General features: G+C 38.8%; 1 protein-coding gene across 11 annotated transcripts in view; it reads right to left on the reverse strand.

Annotated features, from left to right (window-relative positions):
- Nucleotides 1-23,547, reverse strand: part of AOPEP (aminopeptidase O (putative)) — a 213,204-nt gene that overhangs the window by 56,050 nt on the left and 133,607 nt on the right. For 2 of the 11 annotated variants that reach the window (XR_008463668.1, XR_008463667.1), the window contains exon 14: nt 22,172-22,603. The exons of 7 other annotated variants lie outside the window; for them this stretch is intronic. Coding sequence is in view for 1 of the 4 variants with exons in the window: in XM_054184646.1 (XP_054040621.1) it covers nt 22,574-22,603 (30 nt within the window). In the remaining 3 variants the exon portion in view is untranslated. Of the gene's footprint in view, nt 1-174; nt 18,961-20,908; nt 22,604-23,547 lie in introns of those variants that run through there. 2 more of the 11 variants (XR_008463669.1, XM_054184646.1) reach the window with 2 other exon arrangements.

The raw sequence follows: 23,547 nt of genomic DNA on the forward strand, positions 1-23,547 counted from the left end.
ATGTGCTTCAGTGACCAAAGTGCTCTGACATTAAGATCAAAATGCACGATCAGAGGTACTTTAACGAATGTGTTTAAAAAAAAAAAAAAAAATGAAGCAAGAAAATATTGCTGTCTTGCCACATTTTTAGGTAAGAAGACAAAACCCTTCTCCCAGAATTTCACTTCCAAACAGATGTAGTGTTCCTTTCTGGTTTCCCTTGCCGTATTGAAACCAACTGAGAAAACACATAGGGACAATCGTGATTAATACAGGGCTGCTGCCGTGGACCCTCATCTAAGCACAGGGGAAACGGATTCTACCAAATCTTCTGCCCGGGAGATGGTGAGGTTGCATCGTGCACATCTCAGGAGAACTGCCCCAGATCGTGCAGTCAGATTCTGTAGCTCTCCTGGACACTGCTACTGTGCACACCACGGCTTCACTTTAGTCCAGGCATCCACTGAGGCCACAGAAGAGTGCTCATCTCATCCTGTTCAAGACCACCAGCACACTGGATCGAAGTATCTTTTTAATGAGTATTCCCACTCATTGTCATTCCACCCTCCCATTCACGCTACCCAGTAAGTTCTGTCAAAAATCACAAGTCCTAAACCAACTTATTTAGCAAAAGTTTTGGCATTTCCCCCATAGGTTTCTGCTCCAAGCTTTACTACTCAAAACATATGCTGACCATACTCGAGCACAGTAGCACCATACTGCTTCTCTAAATCCCCCCTACAGTATGAATTAGGTAGAGTTTTATTTATGTCCCAACTTAAAGGGTGGACATTGTTGACACACATTTTACATGTGTTGCAGTTACGCTGTTCTGCTTCTCACATGCCAAATGCTACCAGAGAGATGGCTGGCTGTTGATCATAGTTGAAGTGATGTCTGAAATAAGTTTTTTCTTCTGAACATCAAAGACACTGAGATCTTGCAAATGGACTGTGAAGTTTTGGTATACAACTAAAGTACTGCTTCGGGGTAAAATAAAGAGTTATTGTTGTCTAAATGCATCAGTTAACCTTCAGACCACAGCACAGACTCTTTAGTCAGATTCTGGATCTTCACACAAAGCAAATAATGAGTTAGCACAGATGCCAAAAAAGCTGCCAGGGAAGCCAAAGAATTGTGAAAGGAACTAAAAATAACAATGACTGTTCTTTGCAGGAGGGATAAAGGGATAATGACAAGACCACGCAACTTCTAAGCACCACATTTTATTTCAAGATATTACACGCCTGAGATTAAGAGATGGTGTGAACATTGAGTAGATCTAAATATTTACCTGTCTTCCTGACCTGTCTTCCTTCCTTCTTCATTTTCTATATTAAAATACTTGGGGCTGCACTTTATTTCCACCTAACCCCCCAATCCCTTCCAGTGCTGAATTCAGTGTTCCTTGGAAAATGGATACAGCAGACACTTTTTAAAGCACTGTCTATTAATAAATCAGTGGACATCTGTATTTTCTGCCTTCTCTTCCTTCTTAGGAAACCACTGTTCTGGAGTGGAAAATTTTATGTTGTATTGAGGTACTCTATAGGCTTGGTTCTACTTTGCCTTCAGCTCCTACCAACATGAGAATTACGAATGCTGCACAGATACTCAGTATGTGAAAGACTTCGGGTTACCTTAAAACAAAAGGGAAGCATTGACACCACTGCTACTGCTGTCAGGCTGAGCAATGTTACCCAGTATACATTTGTAATAATGGTTATAAATTTGGCATAAATCCAAAACCAACATGCTTAAGATGTAGTGAACTGGACTCATTGCAAAAGGCTGTGTGTTGTGAAAAGTCTCGATGGGCACTGTAAGATTTCACTTTTAGAACCATAGAATCATAGAATGTGTTGGGTTGGAAGGGACCTTTAAAGGTCATCTAGTCCAACCCCCCTGCAGTAAGCAGGGACATCTTTGACTAGATCAGGTTGCTCAGAGCCTCATCCAGCCTGGCCTTGAATGTCTCCAGGGATGGGGCCTCCACCACCTCTCTGGGCAACCTGTTCCAGTGTCTCACCACCCTCATTTTAAAGAACTTCTTCCTAATGTCTAATCTAAACCTACCCTGCTCGAGTTTAAAACCATTGCCCCTCGTCCTATCACTACATGCCCTTGCAAACAGCCCCTCCCCAGCTTTCTTATAGGCCCCCTTCAGGTACTGGAAGGCCACTATTTCCTGCTGAAATTTTTCAGAAAAGAAGAAAGGACTATATCAACATCTCCTGTCCTAATGAGTGAAATGGTTTCACTGTGGAATCAAAAAGAAATTCATAAAAGACAGATTTTTTCATATCAGGTGCATTACTTTGAAGAAAAAAAATAATTCATCAGATCTGATCAATACAAATTTTCAGCACTGCTCAGCAAAGCAGAGTGAGTACAGGCATATGCTTCTTAACAGCAAACACACCGGCACAGTCTCACTTTTAAAATCACAAACTAATTTCTGATCATAGCATTTTACAGACACCAAATAGAAAGTTATTTGCTATACTTTGCATTTACCCAATGGTTCTCTCAGCTAGACGGGTCAGGCTTCTCTCACAATCCACTCCAGAGATCCATTCTTCGGACAGTCACTTTATCAGATTCGACAGGAATTGAGAATATATATATATGATTATTCTAAAATTTAGGTTCAAGATTGATTTTTTCCTATGTATTTTACTTTCAGAGGCTATTAAACTTCATTCTTTCTGACACAGGAAATATTGCCAAACTACACAGTCAAAGCTGGAAATCTTCCAATGCACGATGTATCATACCACTACATGCAACAACTGTCTAAAACTACTCTGTTCAACAGCACCAAGCATTACCAAGGTTCTCTCTGTACTCCTGAAGAGGCACTGTATTCCCTCACTTGCAAGAAAGGGAGTCACCTATAGCCTCTTTTTTTCTGCCTCCCCGCACCGCCCCCGTCCCCCCATCATTTTAGAAAGCTGAGCCTGGTCTTTGAAGGACTCGCCTTCATCAACTGGACAACAGTTGATGCTGTACACTGGGTGGAACAGCAAAGATCACCATCATTACATGATCTCTTGGCCTGCAAAGCAATAAAACATACTGCATTCAGAATCTGCTGGCTGACATAACTACAGGGTGCTTCTCCGATGAATGTAAGGATTGATTTAAAGCAGTCATTCTTCACATCTTATGTGCATATTACAAGGGAGAAAGATATTAGGACAGTTCTTCCACCCAGCTGAGAAAGAGAAGCAGACAGACAAAAAAATAAGAAAGAGAACAAAAGAAAAAGGCCAACGGAGGACCAAACAGATGGACATACGGTGACTGCAACCCCCAAATCTTTGTTAAGTTCCCTGTGCCTATCAGATCCTCAGAGAATGAAAGCTTTGGATAAGAACAGGCATAACATCTTCCTTCTGATCTTGTTCTTTTCCATTCTTTGCTATTAGCTTAATGAGTTTAATGGTTCATACCATGGAAAACCACAGCGAGGACCGGGGGAAGCTAATCAAGCCACTTCTTTCTATGAGTTCTGTAAGGAAACTTGGAAGGTAGATGCATACCCATGAAAGAATAGTCTGTAAACTCTGATAATTTCTGAAAGCTTGCTAACATGGAAAATGCTGAGGGGGCTCGTGGAGGGGAAATGGAAGGATCGCAACTGACTTAAATAGTCACTCATCTACTCTTCCTGACAGCTGCAACAGGCCGTAACAGCCAGAGATGGGCATCTTGGAAACTGAGAGTAAAACTTTCACAGTTGTGATGCTTGTAAGCACATACCACCCATATACACAAACATAGCTTAGAACAAAATACTTAGAAACAGTATTTTCTTCCTCATCCAAACGATGCCAGAGAAAGATGTGACTCAGAACACTAAAAATCCTAGAACAGAGTTAATGCAACCACCAAGCATGAGAACGAGGTTTTTCTGTCCTTTAAGGTTGTACACAACATCAAACAGAACCTGCTTCACAGGCCAGTGCCATTTCAGGTGGAACAAGAAAGACTGGCACACTTGCTCCGTCCACACAGATGATGTAAGACATCCAGGTTCCTGCTATGATGGACTGCCAGTTGTTTCACCCAAAGTCACTAAGAATGTTAGCTTGGCTCTGTCTCTTCCTCTTTCCCATCATATGCCAAAGTTCATAGCAGGGAAACAGAGGACTGGTAAAATTTAATAAGACTAATGTAGTAAAAATCCTGCCTGATCAGGCTTTCCCCAAAGGGGAAATTAAGTAAAAAAAGCTACACGTCACAGCATTTCTGTCTACACAGCAGCAAACCAGATGATTCAAGAATAAATTAAAAATTAAATTATTTCTGTTACTTTCATGCATGTTAAAGAAATAGGTTCTTTTTTCATTTCTGAAGTATATTTTGTCTTAACTAATGGAGGCACCCACAGCACATTTAATTAACTACTGTGAACTACTAGACTATGAGAAAAATAATGTACCTAAACAAGCTGGGAGGAGTTTCCACCTGTGTTTTAAATTAGTGTGTAAGACAGTCTGAAAAATACTTCTGTCTAGCTAATAATATTATTCACATGCATTCTGTGGGAGAGGCCGAGCAACGTGCTTCAAAATTGTCTCAGGAGTCTTAGTCCAGCTTTGGAGGCATCATGAGTTTTATAATGACTGGACAACCTGGGCGGAGCTCAACACTGATTTGGTCTAAATGAATCCACATGCAGTACCACTTAACTTTTGGGAAAACAAAAGACAAACCCCCAGACTCTAATATCCTTTTTCAGAATGCTGAAAGAACATCCCCCACACCACCTGATTTGACTTTTCTTGAAGTTTTATTCACAAATAAAAACTAGGAAATATATTAGTGGTAGATTTTGCGTTCCCTTCAATCCCCTTGCAAGATATTTCAACAGTTAGCCCTAGATCCTAAATTAATCTAAGGACCTCATCAGAATGGAATCCCTACCTTTGCATTTGTCCCATCATACACAGCTTTGCCTAATCACATTATGTTATCCTATTTCAGGGTATGAAAAAGCAAAATAGTAGTCTTGTTCATGAACCACTCCGCAGTGAAACCAGAGCACCAAGTTGCTACCATCACAAGAAATAAAACTGTATTTTCCCCTTATACAGCTTTACATGCAGTAACTGGATGTGTGTCCTGTGGTTGACTGTAAACTCACCTGAAGTTTATTCGGGTACTGCTAGGGGCTTTCTACAGAGACATTCCCCGTGTCTAACAAATCTCAAGCTCTCTTTCAATGGCATTATTTACTGACTGTCCCTCCTCTATCTGGCTGGTGTATTAATTGTCTTTGACATCTGTCTTTCTGTCATACTTCATTTAGATAAGCCAGTTTACTAGAGAAAACATACGGATGAACACATATACACTGACATTAGCTTTATGTGAGCATATCTGGTAGGAAACAAGACTAAAATAATCTTCAAGGTGAAAGACAGTATCCATAAAATCTGAACAGCAACTATTAATACCACAATATCACAAGCTCAGCCCCTGCAGTTACCAAAGGAATTTCCTGGGAGCTGATCAGCTTTCTTCCTCTCCTCTGAAATCAGATGGGAATGTCCTTGAAGCAAATATATCACTGTAGGAAACAATTAAGGAAAAGGGCAAAGGGGAAGAAAGAATGATTTGTGTAATTTCGATAAAACCCTCGGTGTTAAGTGAGCTTGTGGCTGCCGTTCAGAGCTATGTAGTAGTGGAGCCATGTGGTTGCCATTCAGAGCTATGTAGTGGTAATTTTCCAATCTAACCTCTGGTAGCACTGCTGGAGAAGCATGAGGTAGGCCAGTGCCTGAACTTCAGCAGAAAAGAGAGAAAAACCTGTGTGGCACTAGGGTGACTTCTCAAGTCAACTGAGGCACAAGCTACCATCTATTCACAGTTCTACGCCTCAAAGGATCTTAAGGCTGAAAAATCCAAGCATAGCCTGAACACAGCCAGCATCTCCAGGGGCTGTAAAATCCTGGCTTGACATCCTGTATTGCGTATCTGTATTTAAACTCCAAACTCAAAAGCAAACTTAAACCCACAAAAAATAATACCAAAACTGCAAATATTAATCCAGTGGCTGCATTCCCAGAACAGTAAATGTGCACATACCATTTTTGTAAAAACTTGCACTAATGTCAGCCAAATCTGAGCTCTTCAATCCTTCTTTCTCCCCACTTGAAAAACTGTCAGTCCTTCCATGGGACATACTCAATGGGGACTATGGTGGACACAGGCATCACATGCCCGCAAAGATCTTGCTTAAGGACTGAAAGCCTATGAATAGTACCTCGCTAAGAACTGTGTTGCCCAGAAATTGGCCCAGTATTAAAATCAGTGCCTGCTAATGATCTATTCTATGAAAACCTACCTTCAATAATCTGTATTGCTGATTGACAACGCAGTATTTGTGTATTTTCATTGTCTTGTGGATACACACACAAAATATAAAACACTCCAGTTTCATGACTTACAAGAGATAAGGGGGAAGGGGAAAGGGAAAGCAGTGATAATTTAGGGCTAGAACCTAGCAAAGAGCACACTTGTCATTTTTTCTGGTATTTGTCTTAAAGTTTCCTGCCTGAAGACATTCAGTTTATTGACCTGATCCATTCAGAGCATATAAATTAGTAACACAGGGACTCAAAAAAAATACTTAAAAGCTTCCAGCTCCAGCCTTTTAGCACTAGTTGCAGCGAGGAGCTGCAACATACTCCGTGCTTGCGTGGTACTGGCGGAGTGTCCTCTGGAGAGCTACTATGGCTACTTCACAGCAGAAGGGGCTAGCTGAGAAGGTTACAGCAGGTTGTCTCTTGGATGCCTTCAGAGTCATCAGGGAGAAATGCAGACCCTGCCCACACCCTATGCATAGCCTTGTGCACCTAAGGACCTGGCACTCAATGACCAGCCTTCAATCCATGTGAGCTGTGGGATCATCCTGGATGTCTCCCCACACTCTTGAGGGAAGTTTGCTGCGCTCCGGCATACCTTTTGAGCAAGGGCAGTCAGGTTGTAAGTGGAGCTCTGCCCACACCCAGCCATGAGAACCTCCACAGGCAGCGAGCAGGGACAGCTGGCGAGGACATCAGGTGGGGAGGAAGGAAGCCTCCTGTGGGTGTTGAGTACATTTGCTCTAGACCAACCCACCTTTTCAGAATTAAATCCACATCCTCTACTGTCACAGACCCAAATGTGTGTGTGGTCTTACTCAAGCCTAGTTACTTTGCTGAAACACAGATGGCACAGGAAAAGACATTGTTCTTGGAGAAGACCAAGCAAGGGCTTAAAAGGGATTAATCATGCTTTCCCAGCAAGGTCAAAAAGCAGTACTATCAACTTGCTTTTAAAAAACACCTCTTTTAAACTCAAAGTTATAATGAAACCAATTAAAAATTGACAGTCACATTTCTTAAAACACAGCATTTCTTTTCGTTTTTGGCAGAGGAGAAGGGGGGAAAGTAAAATCATATAAACACACACATACACACACTGTGCCTTCTTTGAGAAGACAAATAAGATCTTAAAGCTTCCTCCAGTCTGAGATGAAATCAAAACTTGACTAGAGCTCTTTGTCTATCCCATTCCACTAATATGGTTACATTTCTTTAAGAAAACTATACTTCTTGTACCATATGTTCTTCCAGTGTTTTGCTTTCACCTACAGATTTTCCCTTGTCAAGCAATAGCTTCAGACTTGTATTTTTCCATTATAAACTGACATCAACCCAAAACCTGCCCCTTAACTATTCAAGGGCATGTAGGCACAAAAAAAATATTGTCCTCCTAAGCAGGCTGGGCGTGGTATTTGAATGTTGTACATTCCTTCAGTTAATTGAAAATTATATCTCTCTTTTCAAAGGTTCAGTAAACAAATGGCTTGGCAAAAAGACACTGAGAAATAAGCCAGGAATACCTATTTCAAATAACTTTTATTTCAAGTATGCCGTTAATATATATGTTGATATGCAACAGAATTTCTGATGCTGTAAGCCAACATCCTCCTTTAAAAGCGAGAGGAAGAAAAATCAGAAAGTAGGGCACTACCAAAACCTAAGAACTTGGAGGCGAGCCTAAGTGGAGATCTGTATGTACAGCTTAAACTAACCTCAGTGAATCATCACAAAATTGAAACCCAGATCAATACAAATTAACAGAAATTCTTTCTTCCCCCTGCTCCACCTTTTTTTTTCTTCTCCAGAAGAAAATTGCCATTTGTGGCAACCACATTCATTCTCCAAGACATGTCATGTCTATTACTGACATGCAACTGTTCCACAGCACAGATCTGGGGAAATTTCTGAGCCTCTATGAATACTATTATTATTTGATTTGTTTACCAAGGTACACTTATCTGGGAAAAAATTTCTATAATACTGATTCATACGAACTACATACACATTCAGAGACACTAAATACCATTTCAGGAGTTCTTAAAATAATACCAAATGTATTACTAAGAAGTCAGTTGAGCATTAAGAAAAAAGGTTTATAAACTGAGATAGGCCGACTTTGAAACAGCCTGTTTCTTCCAAGCACTGAAAAAGGACCGCCTTATTTTTAGGGCTTTTAATATTGATTCTTAAGCCTTCTTTTTATGCAACCATGCTACCACTATTTTCAACAAATTTCAGCATTTGCTATCAACTCTTAAAAGTAGTATCTCAGATACTTTTTACTTCGTCTTTTGTTAAATTCATGGATTTTCTCCTTAAAACTTAAGGCAGCCTGCTTTTCAGTGGACAGAGATGGAAGTCTTCAGAACAACAGAAAAAGCACACAGTAGAGAAGGTTAATTTCAGCTAAGAGCTGTTGGCACAGCTGACCGTGTTTCACAACAGTATGAATACAAAAAAACGTATTTCATATGGCCGTAAGAACAGCCCCGTGCGCTCCAGCTCTCGGGAGCCAGCCCGACTCGCTCATCTGCCATCACGCAAAAGGCAGGGACTGTGAACACAAACTGTTCTCCGTGCTAAAATGTCGGTGCTGTCTGGTCCAGACTACAAGCTGCAGGCATGCCTGTTTGCCTATCGGGCTGAAGAAAGAATTTTCTCAATAGTTCTACTTTAAATGGTCAATGGGGAATGCTTCCCAGGATGCACTGAGTGCTCACTACTAAGTCCTTGTGGCTGGGCAGCACAGCCCATCTCCCAAAACTATTGGTTTGTTAATTCATTTGATACAACAAGTTCAGGAATTTGGAGTAAAGTCTCTGTACTCCTGACAGTCTACTTCCAAATATAATATCAGAGAAGAGGGGAAAAAGAAAAAAAAAAAAAGAATTTTAACACTACTATTAAAAAGAAAATATGTAGTTCCACTGGCCACAATTGCAGCTTTTCAGAAAGGATGTGTCACCTGCAGAGTGGGAGCTGCGTATGTGCTGTTCCCTGGAGGTACTAATTCATTCTTCTGCATTACCCTTAAATGCTAGCCCACTCCTTCCAGGAGCTACCATGATCAGATTAAACAGGAGTTTTATTCACAGTCACGAGGCTCCTCACTGCTCTCTGATCTCAGCACAGAAGGTCAACTGCATAAATACCAGGCAACCGAAACTGCACAGTTAGGACCAGACATCCTGTTTGCTGTGAATTCTATTTTTAATACTTTTATGATGTTAATGGGAACTCCCAGTTTAACCAGTTTGCTCTTTGTTATAATTTATCCTGCATTTAGTTAATCCAAAAACACTTTATCGGAGATCCCAACGTGTACAGATTCTACTACCCTCTGTCAGTTTTAAGGTGCCTTTTCACCGCCAAGCTCCCCTCTCCTCCATTTCAGGAGCTTTCCAGACTGTTCTGAGAAGCAAAGACAGAGGTTTTCATAAAGGCTTCAAAAGGGTCTCCCTGTTGTCTAATCTTAAAGCAGTATACTTAAAGAAGATTGTAGTATTTAGCTTCTGTATGGCAGCCAAGACATTAGAAAGAAAACAAAACCCAAAACATTTTATGCAGAAATTTCCTAATCGTGACCTAGCCAGGAGGCCGTGAAATCTGGGATTGCTGTGCACCCTCAGCACGCACCGGGCACATGGATATTCCCATCTGGGACAAAGCCTTTCTTAGCAAGGACAGGTACTCCTTCCCTGAAAACTTACAGCGTGGATCCCACCGAAGCTCAGGTTCCCCTCCCATACTGGCTTTTCTTGAACTATTTCTTCCTTCTCTTTAAGGTAGTAACAAGGCATCTCTTTCAGCCCCCTCCCAATTACTTGTGGTGTGACCATAAATATTCGTTCACAACTTCATAGTGGATACTCTCTTACACATACGTCAAGCTCAGCAGCCCCTGCTGAAAGGCCGTCAGCTGTCTCTTGTCTAACCATCACATCAATTGACCTAAAAATGGTTTTAATTCTAAAAGACCTTTTTGACTGAGCATTCACATTGACTGGCTTATACACAATGTATTTAGTTCCTACATCTTGCTCAGTTCAAACATATCTTCTCTCCCCTACATGGACTGCAGATTTCCAGAATGTATCCTACACATTTAAAAAATGAAATAAATAACTAAAACAAAAACCCCAGAGTAAATAGCGGAAAAACCTTATCTTTTTTCTTTCCAGGGGGAATGCCTTTAAAGTCTGCAAATGATACAAGGCTGAGAGAACTAGCATCAACTCAGCGCTTCACATGTTGATACGTATCTTCAAATCTACCCTACCCTTGGCTTTTGCTAAAACAATCAAAAAAGGATTTTAAGCAATACCAACTCTCTTCTTAGCTGTTTTAGGATCCATTCCTACTAAAAAGGAAGGGCTTACCTCGCCCAAAACACTCAGCAACCTTTAAGATACAGCTAATTTTTAGCTATTGCCAATCTTATCCAAACGTAAATCAAGACACGAAAAGGTTTTACATAGCCACTGTTCTCCCCAGAAACCCAGGCTAGTTATCAAAACTATCAGCATATACTGTAAAAACATTTAATCTGCGTAAACGTTTAAGAGTTGCTGTACTGCCATTTGGGTAAAAAAAACCCCTTCTATTCTGGAACAGTCTACTTTGTAACAGAAAAGCCTACTTCAAAAGCACTAGTCCTCAGAAGACGACTGCACCTTGCTGGAGCATCTACAATGACTGAGAGAGCTACTGGATGGAGCCAAAGTATGCACTGTTTCTTTGGCCACATGTGATCCCCACTTCCAAATTTTGATCCTGTTTTTATTGCAGATTAAGTGAAGATACCTTCGTGAGGTGTCATTCGTGTTTGAGCAAAAATGAAACAATCACATTCTTAACATAATTTCAGTTTTTATCTTTTAGTGTTTTCTGTGCATCCAAACGTGCCTAAAATGCTTCATAAAATCAACACAGGCACATTCATGAAGAAACGGTTCTCTGCAGTTTATATTATATGACAATAGTATCTTCCACAAGAACAGATGAACAACAGTACAAAAAGAAAAGAAAGAGGGACAAGTGTGTCAGTAATAGCACAGAGTTGCTCCACACAGAAAGACCTATTCACTTTCCATTGATTCAATTAAAAACAAAACAAGCAGACATTAACCTTTTATCTTCTCCCTCCCTTTTCATAGGCAAACCAGAAAAAAAATGAGTTTAGTAGAGGTTTAAATCAGGTAAAGGACTGGTATTTGTTACAGCAGTGTCTCTATAAACATCCTCTGTTTAGAAATGGATTTTCACCCTCATGATAGCTGTTTTTGCGAAGGGAGGAAATAAAGAGGTTGCTGAAACTCAAGTCTTCCCTACAAAGTAATGAGGAAAATGGGGGCAGGGAACATGGTAAGAAACCATGTGAAAAGGCAGGCAGACAGGATATGATGCAAGACAGGAAATTAAAATAAAAGGGCTGCATTTGCTACTGTGGGGAGACTGACTTAACAATTGTGTCGCTCTACCTTGCATTTCCCTCGAAGCACCCACATTGCTAACCCTGACACCAGCAAGGAATTTTTCCAGCAGGAACCGTGGAGAAGACACAAGCATAGACAGGTGACTGACTGCCAGAATTTTTAACATTGTTTTCTCTAATCACACATCAATCTAAATTTGTTGAATATACGGTTATTTCCAAAGCATAGCACAATTTTTGAGTTGAAAAAAAAAACCAATTGTGGTGTGGTGATGGGACATTTCGAAGTTTAATAGAAACTTCTGCCTGAAGTGGCATGGGACAACATTTATTTCATGATTCTCATTCATAATGTAACCTGAAACATTGGCAGGAATAGCTGCAGCACCCTGCCATAAAGAGTCACAGCAATATAGATATAAACCAGGCCAAGGAAATGAATGGGAAGTCCATTTGGCCACTGCCACATCACAGTGAATTTCAAAAATAAAACTTAAGTCTAAACAAAACAAAAAAACCCCCAAACACGCACCAAACGATTGTCTGGTTGAAATACATGGGATAGTTGTATGAAGCTTCAGGTGTTTAGAAAAAAGGGGGAAGCCCTCTTCTGGGGGGGAATCCTCAAACGAAGGAAACTTGAGCAAATAAGTTTCAGGAGGTTGGTTTTTTTAAGATTGAAAAACTATCTCTTTATCTATGTCTCAGCAAGTCCCTTAAATAAGAACCTTTTTATCCTGACTATATTTTTGACCCAACAAAGAAAACATACATGAAAACAATTTGCATCCCAGTTGCCTGTTCTGTCAGTCACATGCTTCATAAAAACTTCAAATAATTCTTGTCTTGTAACCATGCCTAATTTAATATGAAAGTTAGAATTTCAGATCAAACCCTCAGGGGAACTCAGCTGGATTTACTGTTAAATCTTTGCCAGTGCTTCGGAAAGAGTCCGCATTGCGAAACACCCACCCAGTCCGCTCTTAACTAAGCCAAGATGTCAATAAATTCAATAAACTGGAAAAAAAACCCACTTGCACTATATGCTAGCTTCCAGAATATGAGGATATCCTTGTAAGGCCATCTTTAACTTGACATTCCCTCCATTTATCTTTTCATTCCTATCCCCCATGTCCTAACTTTAAAAGCAAATGCAAAATAATTAAGTAGCCAAGTTCTCCCTACCTGTAACTTACAGCAACTTTACTTTTATGTCCAGTCTTGGAGTGTTTTACAGGCCAACTGTGGAGCTATTTGTAATATTACCACAGAAGAAGAGAAGCCTCCCCAGACCAGAAAGAAAAAATCCTTGAGCTTCAACTTTCCTTCTACAATTCCTTTCCTATGCCTACCTAGGTCTCCTCTGCCAACACGCGAGCAGCAATTAGTATTATGAAATCTCAAGGATGTTATTTGTGTTGCTAACGCTTCATGGCTTTGTCACTCCCCATGTTGTGACTAAGAAATTTATAAAAACTGTAAATAGAATCACAATAATTAAAGTGATGGTATATGGATCCAACTTCTCTCACTTTCCAGTTTGTCCTCTGTGTAATTAGTACTGAGCTTTTGGGGTTTTTTTAAATCTGTAGGTGAGTAATACAGTGTTCATGTTTCTGTGTCCATAATCTGGTTTTCATATACTTTAACAGATACTCACCATGTTATGACCAAGTAAAACTCATATAATAGTCTTCAAAAAGTAACTGTTTTCCATAGCAGATTTGCTCAGTCACAAGGGATTTGTATTCTGTCACGAAAAGACATTTTTACAACATTATAATCATTTGGCTTGTTCTGAGGTTTGAGGGTAATAAAAACGTTGAGATGAAAATGACTCAGGAAGAGATAACCTGAAAAACACTACCTTTTTATTGATGAAAGAAATAGTCAAACGCTGGCTAGCGCATGATTTGGAAACATCAAGTTGTATTGCAAGACAGACATGGGTAAGATACTGAAAAGCTGACGTCTAGCATGAAGAACAATTAACATTTCAATTCCCTTACTTGAAACCATCAGTCATTGCTCTGACACGAGCAACAACAAACAGGAACTCCCTGAACTCTTAACAGCCAGAACATCTACCAGTCTCATAAGTTTTACAAATATTAGCTTGGCGTGACAAATAACATAACACTTAGCTAAGTATGTTTTTACATTACAAAGATGCAGAACCTTGAAACCACCTACCCTCTCTACATAGCACAGCTCACTTGTGCGGTAGAAGAAACGATAGTAAGTTTCAGTAATTCTGCAGCCTGTGCATGTTTAAGACAACATCTCTGTAGAAGCTTCACAGATTTTAACACTGTAAATGGAAAAGGAGCAATGGTAAGGGTTACAGAAACACACTGATGCACTCGATTTCTGTTCAGTTTAAAAAGAGGGACACATCAAATAAAGCAACAGCAGCCCCAAGACCTAGGTGTAAAGATGCATCGGGACCTATAGCTCACTGCTCAGCTGAATGCTCAGATGGAAAACAAGCAGTGTGTAGGCTAAGAAGAAAACCGTAATTCCTGACTCCTAATTGCTCAGTCATCTTTCTGTCACACAACTGTGATGTCATAAAGAAAACAGAATTATTAAGCAACAGAGTGATCTTTTAGATATATCTTTTAGAGCCCAGTCTCACAAGACTGCAAAAAATCAAACCACTTACTGTGTTTGATTTAGACGCACAATGAGACAATCATGGATACATGAGGGAGCACTTCTGTCTATACCCAAACAGTTCAAGCACGGCAATCCAATCCAAATGGAAGTTTCTGAGTACTTTCTTAAAAAAAACAACCACCACAGACACCCAAAATAAAGCAAAAAATTGCAAGCATATGGCACCATAGAAGAGTAAACAATATTGCTTTCAGGCCTAGCCAAGGGATTACTGTTACATGAGGAAATCAAGGTTGACTTTTAAAAATCTAAAAATAATTCTAAGAATGCTTCCTGTCTCAATGCTCTGTACAAGAGAAAACAAATGAAAAGACTTAGTGTTTACACGCCATCTAGGTCATTGGTATTACACAACCTCCCTTTTTAAAAACACTTCAAACAAATTCCTATACAGGACATTCACAGGCTTTAACTGATTAAAAACAAGTGCAAGATATGAAATACACCCTGGAAGTTCAAAATGGTGCGTTTTCCGAAAAAGTCCCTGTGACCCTGAAAAAGCATAAGAGAATCTGATAAGTCTGACCAGATACTTTTAATTAAATATAACTTGTTAAATATTTACTTACATGCCCCTTTATACCAGAAGGCTAGGTCGCTACACAGGACATTCACACAAGATACTTAACTCTGTATTTCTGCCTTACATAGTTGCAAAGCAACACACATCATTAGTATAACTATACCTCTATAGTAAAGAATTATGTATGCAATTGTTCTTTATCATAGGTTCAAGCTCTACACTACTTCCAACTTAATAGGAGAGGAACAGACTTGCCCATCATACTTCTTTCTATGCTGGGCAGACACAACACACGGGCACATTTCTGGCTTCTAAACTAAGTATTGTGCCCCCAATACCCTATCATACCATGCCTGAAATTCTTACAATCAAAACTATTTGCACTGAAAAAACACGATTTAGCAAGCTTTTATTAATTATTCTACCCTCCCTTTGTGTTAAAAAGTTACAGGGCTGCATACACTCATAGACAAAGACAAAAAGGTAAATAGTTGTCCATTAAATTCTTAGCTTTATTTATAATCAGAAACCACTAAATATAACCTTAATTCATTATTAAGAAGTATAAACACTGATAAAACGAATCCTCCCACACTCAAGGTCATCTTATCAGTTACACTGCTATATGCGCTTGGCCTTTCATAGTATTCCTGGGGAAAGGAAGTCACAGCACTAGCTTCTGTTCCCACCTCTGCTACAGGCTAAAATATCACCAACCTGTCCACACTTTGGGGCGCAGAGCACTAACTGCTTCATGGGAAATTGCGTGGCTTAATTCTTTGGTATTTATAACACAGAGAGCCCTCAGATGAAGGCTTGTGTTAGGACATCAAACTTGAAGACTTCAGTCCGTTTTCTTGCCCTGCCCAACTTTCTTAGATATCTTTGGACAAGCTACCCAGCATCTCCATGCCTTGGTTTATACCATCTGTAAAATCAAGATAAACATTCTTATTTCAATTCTGAAGGACCGAGACTTTTAAGAGAGACGTTACATGTTTTTGAGGTATGTCATGCAATGGTAATAAGCTCCTTACATAAAAAAAAGCACTTCACAATTGTTTAGCAGAGGACGCTTTGTAAAGGCATGGCTGCATTAAAACTGTATCTTCACACCACTAGGTAGTATGTTCTGAGATGTCCAGAATCTCTCAGCTACTTTTATACAACTCCATCCTGCAATTTTGAGCTCTGTGAAATTAGGAGCAATGCCCGTAACACAGAAAAGCATTTTGTTGTGTTTCCTCTCCTGTGCTGATAAACAAGCGTGATAGTTTTTCAAAGAAGAGCAAATGTTTAATTCTTTGAAAAATATTACAGATGGTAAAAAATAAAAGGGTGCATTAGAAAAAAAGTATTAATTGCTTGGACTGGAAAAAGCTTTAAAATGCACCTTCTGTTTACATATCTGCATCTATAAAACCAGATAAAGCTGAAATCACTTTTCCCTGGCTTCCTAGTCTCTTCAAGCAATCACTTCTCCTAAATATGAGTGTCTGTGTTGCTTGTGCTCCACAAAAGATAAAATTAAAAGTTTTTTACTTCCTTCTATTTCTTAATAAGCATTTGAATACCTAAGAGGCTAACTCAAGGTAACACCTATTGTCAAAAAAACAGGCCATTATTTATCAAGCCTCAGTGAAGGTAAAGTTGGGTGATAAACTTAGAATTCCATGTTGTGGGTTTCTCACACTATAAACTGGTAATGCTCAGAAGGGAACCTACTTTTAACTTTAACAACCACAAGAAGCGGGGGTGGGGTGGGGGAATTGCAGGACATAGAAGGAAACTGAGCCTAAGGCAAATTAATTCTACAATTATTCTCCCTCAAATATTATCCCCAGATTCCCCCCCATGGTTTAATCTACACTGTAAGATATTTTTTTTTCTTTTTAAATAAAAATCACACCATATCTCGCACTAAAAAGCACTCTGGCCCATTCGGAGAAGTCAAGTCTCTTCTTCAATCAGAAAAGTGGTCACTTGGAAAAGAGATCTTGAGGATGAATGACTAAGGCTTGGTAAGCAAAGCATTTAAATATATGAGCAGCTTCACTGAATTTGTCAGAAGTACAGCCAAAAACCAGAAAAATATGTCAAATTTAAACAAAAACAAGACAACCATAGTTACTGCAGAACTGGCACTGAGCTGGTCATCTTTTCTTTGAAATAAACAGGATCTTGAGCATGGAAACATTTAATACTCTCTAGATTTATTTCATTTCCTTTTGCAATACGGGTGAGAGAACATCAGTGAGATACTCATCAGTCTTCCAAGCTAAGTCCTAGGCCCCTTTTTTCTCAGGTATTTGTGTTAGGAGTGAAGAAGGAAACCAAGTGTAAGGCAAATACATTATGTGGGTGTTCACCACATTTGGAGCATGCAACCTGAAAAGTATTTAGGATATAGTTCATAAAACCAAAACATTAAATTCTGTGAGAAGCAAAAGTAATGAAATCCAGTTTCTTAGGAACTTGTGTCTCATGACCAAACTGTCTCAAAGTGTCAACAAAAATGTTTCCTGTGGTTGGGACAGTCATAACATCTTCCCCCTCATGCATCTGTTAGGATTCCCAGCAATGATGGAGCTCACGCTTTGGCCTTGCCTTTATGTGGGCTTTCCCCTCGGCATCTCGTACAGGAACATCGCAGATTTAGAGTACTACCAAGTTTAATTGAAAATACCCAATGGATGCCTAAATTAAAGGCAGAAAAGGGAGAAAGGCACATACAGAACAACATAATTGCCTAAGCTTCTTTTCCATCATCAATTTTTCTGGATAAAAATAAAAGTTTTTCTTGAAAAATTGTTTTTAACTAGAATGCAGTTATAGCACAGGAGGACAACAAAATTCTTGTACCTTCTTTATTAAGCAAATTGTCACTGGCAATCATGTGTGAATCAAAACTATGGAAAATTTAAGTATCAATACCCTGTGCTTCAAGAGTGCTGTTCAGACATGGAGACTGCCTGGGTGGAGCTCTATGTAGGGTAAGAACTTAGCTTAATGGTACAAAGGGAAAAGGAAGGTTTTTTCTGTTCACTCATTCATAGTGAGACTGCCATCCCAATAAAATGACGGATAATAGACAGCTTGTGTCTTGTACCTCATCAGATCAATATTATTTTTCATATTTATATAGCATACATATATATTGATATTTATATAGCATAAATATCCATGCAAACGTTTGAAATATGTAGGCTAGTTTCAAATGCTGGTATAGGTTTCACAAAATCTGTAAGCTAAGTGTCTGATGAGAGGAACCAGACAATTGTGAGTAGTCACTCAATTTGTGCCCAAAACAAAAGAAACGCACGAAAATATATGCAGCTCAGACCAAACGAGTATAGTACAATTTACACACCTTTAAGAATTCAATCCTGTCTGTTTAATTAAAACAACAAAGAACGTATTTGCTTTTAACAGTGAGCTACCTTCCTACTCTAGAAGAGCTTCTTGGGACTGGAAGAAGAAGAGAGGATGACAGTATAGTAAGTTGTACTCATGACTACTTTTAGTACCACGGTCATCAAAAAGCAGGTTAGGAACTAACAAAACCTTTTTATTTGCTTTTGTAAAAGGCCTAGCCTTCACCTTCTGTGCTAATATATTTCTTTAAATAACAATGTCCACACTTACAGACTCCTATACATGGGCTTTTACTATATAGTATGTGAGCATAACCTAAATTGAGAAAAGACAGAGGGCGATGACAATAGCTAAGACTAGTCATCAAAAGATTAAGTCTATTTCTGACAATGTGTAATAAATTTAAGACTGAAATAAAACACACGCAAGACTGAAGTAAAGCACACCTTTGAGCCAGCAGACCATTAAACATCCTTCAGAGTCATTAAAGTCAATCACATCAGGAAGATCTTGGGGACATTTAAATCAAGTGGATTATTCAGCTGCTGTGCACAAGTGTATATTCTAAACAAATAAAAATTCCACAGGAAATTCTGTAGAAAAAAAACACTTATTAAGGGTTTGAATGCAGCGTACCACTTTTTTCCAAACGTAGTAAGTTGCTCCAGTTTCAAATGAAAGGGACAGCCTTCTTTCTGCTCCCAAAACCCACTACATTGCCGCTCAAAATTCACTGCATAAACACCGATGGCGAAGACATCTACGAAGTATTAAAAATTATCAAATACTTTTTGTTTTTCTGTTATTTTGGAAAGAACAAAACTGTTCTCATATTTTCCATTTCCTATTTCATTAAAGACAAAAGGTATTTTTAAGCTAAGGTACAAAGGAGCACATTTCAGCCATCAAAAATAGGGGTTTATAACTAGAAACAACAGCAGACTGAAAAGTTAGTGGCATTAGTAGATCCCAGTAATATAATTCATCTTGTTAGTATAATATGATAACACGCACAAACATCGCCTCATTAAAATCCCTGCAACGACATTGATTGCCAAATAGTGCTCTGTGACAGCCATATTGCCAATTTTTCCTAAAAATCAAAAACTCCACTAAAACTGACTTTTTCTTTCCTGCACAAACCTTGTTTTTTACAATAAAGTAGTCTTAGTCTTTCACTGCACAGGATGGCTGCTGGCTTGGACAGCTATAATTAATAGTCATGTAATTATTTGTAAACTTTAAACTATTCCAACACATGGGCATGCTGGCCTGAGTTCTCACAATATAGAAATGGTCATCTCAGAGTCTGAAAGGCAACGGCTGCACCATCGTATGCATAGTGATAAGTTCCTTCATTGATCTAAAAATGTGTCCTGAACGTGGCCTAATAGAAACATTCACCCTTTCACAACATAATATCAATCTGGGAGACTCAACGTGAAATATGCTATGCAACAACACTTCCTTCCTCACACAAGATGGGTGCTACTAAAAAGGAAACAAAGATCCTGACACAACACTACTGCAAATAAGATACAGCTGATACTGAGGTTAGAACTGGACTATTTTAAGTTATCATTATGGCTAAATCAAAAATTCCACTCAATTTTTTAAATTTTTTTTTTTAACTCATAGACAATAGTATTTTCTTGTTCCATAAAATGTTTCTTAAGTGAACTTTGAAGCAGCACTATCCTAAAAAATAATAGGGTTTTTGGAACTGTACAATTACAGTTTCCAAACAATCCATAAATACAGATATTTTTACAGGGATGGAAGCCTAAATGCTGAAAATACTTAGTTTTAATGGCCTAAAATTATGTTCATATGTATTCAGGGGAAAAGTTTTTTAAATGACAGGCTCTGTTTCTCGGATAGCTTAACATTTACTGCAATTCAGCTCTTGTACATGAGGCAGGGATAAAATTTTCCATCCAAAACCCTGTTTGCCAAAGGAATTAAATGTTATCTGTAATAGTGAAGGCCAGCAAAGACATTTACAGGTTTCCTAGAAAGTTCTGTGAGATTAACAGAATTTGGAAAAATAAGGTACAGCAAACGACTCCACTGAACATTCTGAAGAACGCTTTAGGACTTCTTACCATGTTTCTTTCAGCTGTTAGCAGTAAATAGTGCACAAGCTCAAGAGATGCATTTCAGATTTGATCTTTGCTTTCATTCTCAGTTTGGTGGATTCAAGTAAAAACATTCATTTTGAGAAACAAAAACTACATGGTAATTAAAGTTTTAAAGTAATTCTAATGCCTTATATGTTAATATTCCTTTACCTGAATTAGCAGAAGCACATCATCCGTAATAAATTACCTAGTTAAAAGCTCTCTTTTACCACACTGTATTTTGTTCTTCCTACGTATTTTTTGCTGGGACTTCAAAACATTTTCTCCTTGAAGTATAACACCACAACTCATTTCACTGAATTACAAGATTTGTTTCTTGTGTTTCAGTTACACTGGTGATTTCGTTGTTAAAGGACAGAAGAGTTATAGCATTTAGCATTAGTCATACATATCACAACTGTTTTGTTTTTTATGTTTTTTATTAGAAACTTAACAGCTATTTCAACAAAATCATTGTTGCTCAGGTTATAAACAGAGCTGAAATACTGACAATTGTAAATCTCTGGAGTGAGAAGAATGTTCAACAGCAACAACCAATAGGAAAAAAATCAAAGACAATCCCATTTTTAGTAAACTACCAGACAAACTTTAAACACGTGAAAACAGTATTTCTGAGAAAGCAGCAGAAATTGTTCTAGCAAAGCTGAATTCTTCCTCAAAGTTTCCGTATAGAATCAAACTAAAATAGACAAATGCAATTTTGATAATTTGCACGAATCATCTTCCTTACCTAGTGTGTATACGTGTGTGTGTGCATATATATACACACACATATATTTACACACACACAGAGACATTTTCCCTAACTCCTCTGCTCCCTGGGGCTACCTCATCCTATGACACTTTTTCTACCACTGGAATACTTTCAAAGCAGCTTTTGTGTTTTAACACCAAACTTCATGTAAAAGTGAATTAGTCTCCTAATAAAAAGATATGTTTCCCCTCAAATTCCACAGTGGACACAGATCGCGTGCTTACAATTCCACTAGTCTGAATGAAAGATCGTTTTCTTCTGCCTAACACTCAGCACTGGCATGGATAACGAAATCTCTTTCCAAGCAGGCACAGTCCAGTATAACAACAAAAATAATAATAACACTTAGCATTTCTATCACACTCTTCATAATAAAACAACACTAATTTTAACCAATCGTTTCTTTCCAAGCTCTGTTCTGCCTTCTCTAATTTTCTCACATAAACAACACTCTGTATTGCTGCACACACTGATTGCTGGATGTGCTGACCAGCTAAATGACAAGGTGAAGAGACAGCGTAAGATTAAATGAGTAAAGAACATATGAGAATAGGAAGGATGACAAAAGCAGAAATGAAAGGGGTGAGTGGGCTTAAACTTGTGTATAAGAAGAGTATCTACAGAGCACTACAAACACAAAACAAGGTGAGCAAAAGATAGCTTATGAAACATAAAAAGTGTCTGAAAGTAAATAGAAAGTAATGAACAGTACTGAAGGTGACCAAAGGAGACAAAGGAGAACAGAGAAAGAAAAGAGGTGTGAAAATGGAGGAGGAAAGGAAAGATTGTAATAAAAGCTGCTATGAAAAAAATACTTCAGAGACAGCAGCAAAAAGGTTTGAAAGGAAAAAAAAAAACTCAAAAGAAAAAAAAGAGAAAAGAGCAGAAGAACAAGAACCCTCTAGTTACCTGACTAGAAAGTCTTCCTCACCCACGGAATTTGTTACACGGCTGCAATCCATCACATGTGGGTCCTCGCTGGAGAGCGGCACCACACCTTTCTACACGAGCTCCCCCACTGGTTCACATGCCCCTTGAGCGCAGTTAACGCTACCAGTTACAGAGTTCTCCAGCACATGGCATCTTCAAATGTTCTTTAAATACATATATGCATATGTAAAGTCAGCTCCTACAAACTTAACTGTTTAGAAGGCAACTTTTTTCAAGAAGCAATTCCCCGGCAGTTGTCAGCAACCTTTCCTCCACAATTCTGTTTCACTTATTCCATACAGAGTTATCTCTCTGTCCTAGATTTTGTACTTGGATGCAGAAGCAGTTGCTTTGATTTGGCGGTGTCTCAGTATAGCAAAGTCATCCATCTTGTATTAGAAATACGACTTCCTATCACAAAGAAAAAAAATGATAGAGGAAAATCGGACAGCACAGGCACATGAAAGTTTAGAAGCTACATTTAATAAGTTAGTGCTTGTTTTGAAAGGATAAGCAAGATCAACACAAAGCTCAGTTTTCTAGATGTAGTAAAATATGTCTGTATCCTTATTTTACACTTGTGATATGAGCTGGTACCAGCTCTCTGACTTCTCTGTTTACTTATTACTCTGCTACTTTCTTCATGGGTGCCTTACTTTTCCATTATGTGCTTTTTTCTTTCATGTTGTCTTGTTTACTCCCGAAGAAGTACTTAAACTGCTGTATGATGCCATTTCTGCTACAAGCCAATACAGACACAGCTAAAAATCAAGAACTCCAATGGAACAGAGGTTAGCACCATCCATACTGACTGGGCACCACACTGACTGGTACGTCCATGTTGGAAACCTAGTTGTAACCAACTCTGACACCAAACAATACAATAAAGCTCTGCCAGCACCAGAGAGGTCCCTCACCCTTTTTCTCTTCTCACATCTCTAACTGTATTGGAAAAGTCACCGTTGCAATGACCAGACTTCGGAGGAACATGAAGGATTCCACCCTTGGTGCCTAGTCAATGGTTTCACTACCAAACGTAAGGTTACTGTTATGCCTTTTACTTCCTATGGGGTTAAGTACCCTGCCAACGCAGCGCTGTGAATCTGCGCTGAATCTCCAAGAATTATTAATACTTATGGATATTAGAAGACAACGCATATTCTTGCCTTCAATTTTAATTCACATTTCTGCCCACAGACCTTATTCGGGAATTACCATTTAAACAAACAGTGAATATATCTCAGGTTTACACCTTAGGTTTTCCATTTCTAACATGGCAAGCCTACATGCTGAAGTTCTCTCCCACAAACCTTGGAGCAGTAGGAGGAGAACAACCCCCACAACAGAAATGGAAT

This window comes from Rissa tridactyla, chromosome Z, assembly GCF_028500815.1.
Source record: "Rissa tridactyla isolate bRisTri1 chromosome Z, bRisTri1.patW.cur.20221130, whole genome shotgun sequence".
NCBI lineage: Eukaryota > Metazoa > Chordata > Aves > Charadriiformes > Laridae > Rissa > Rissa tridactyla.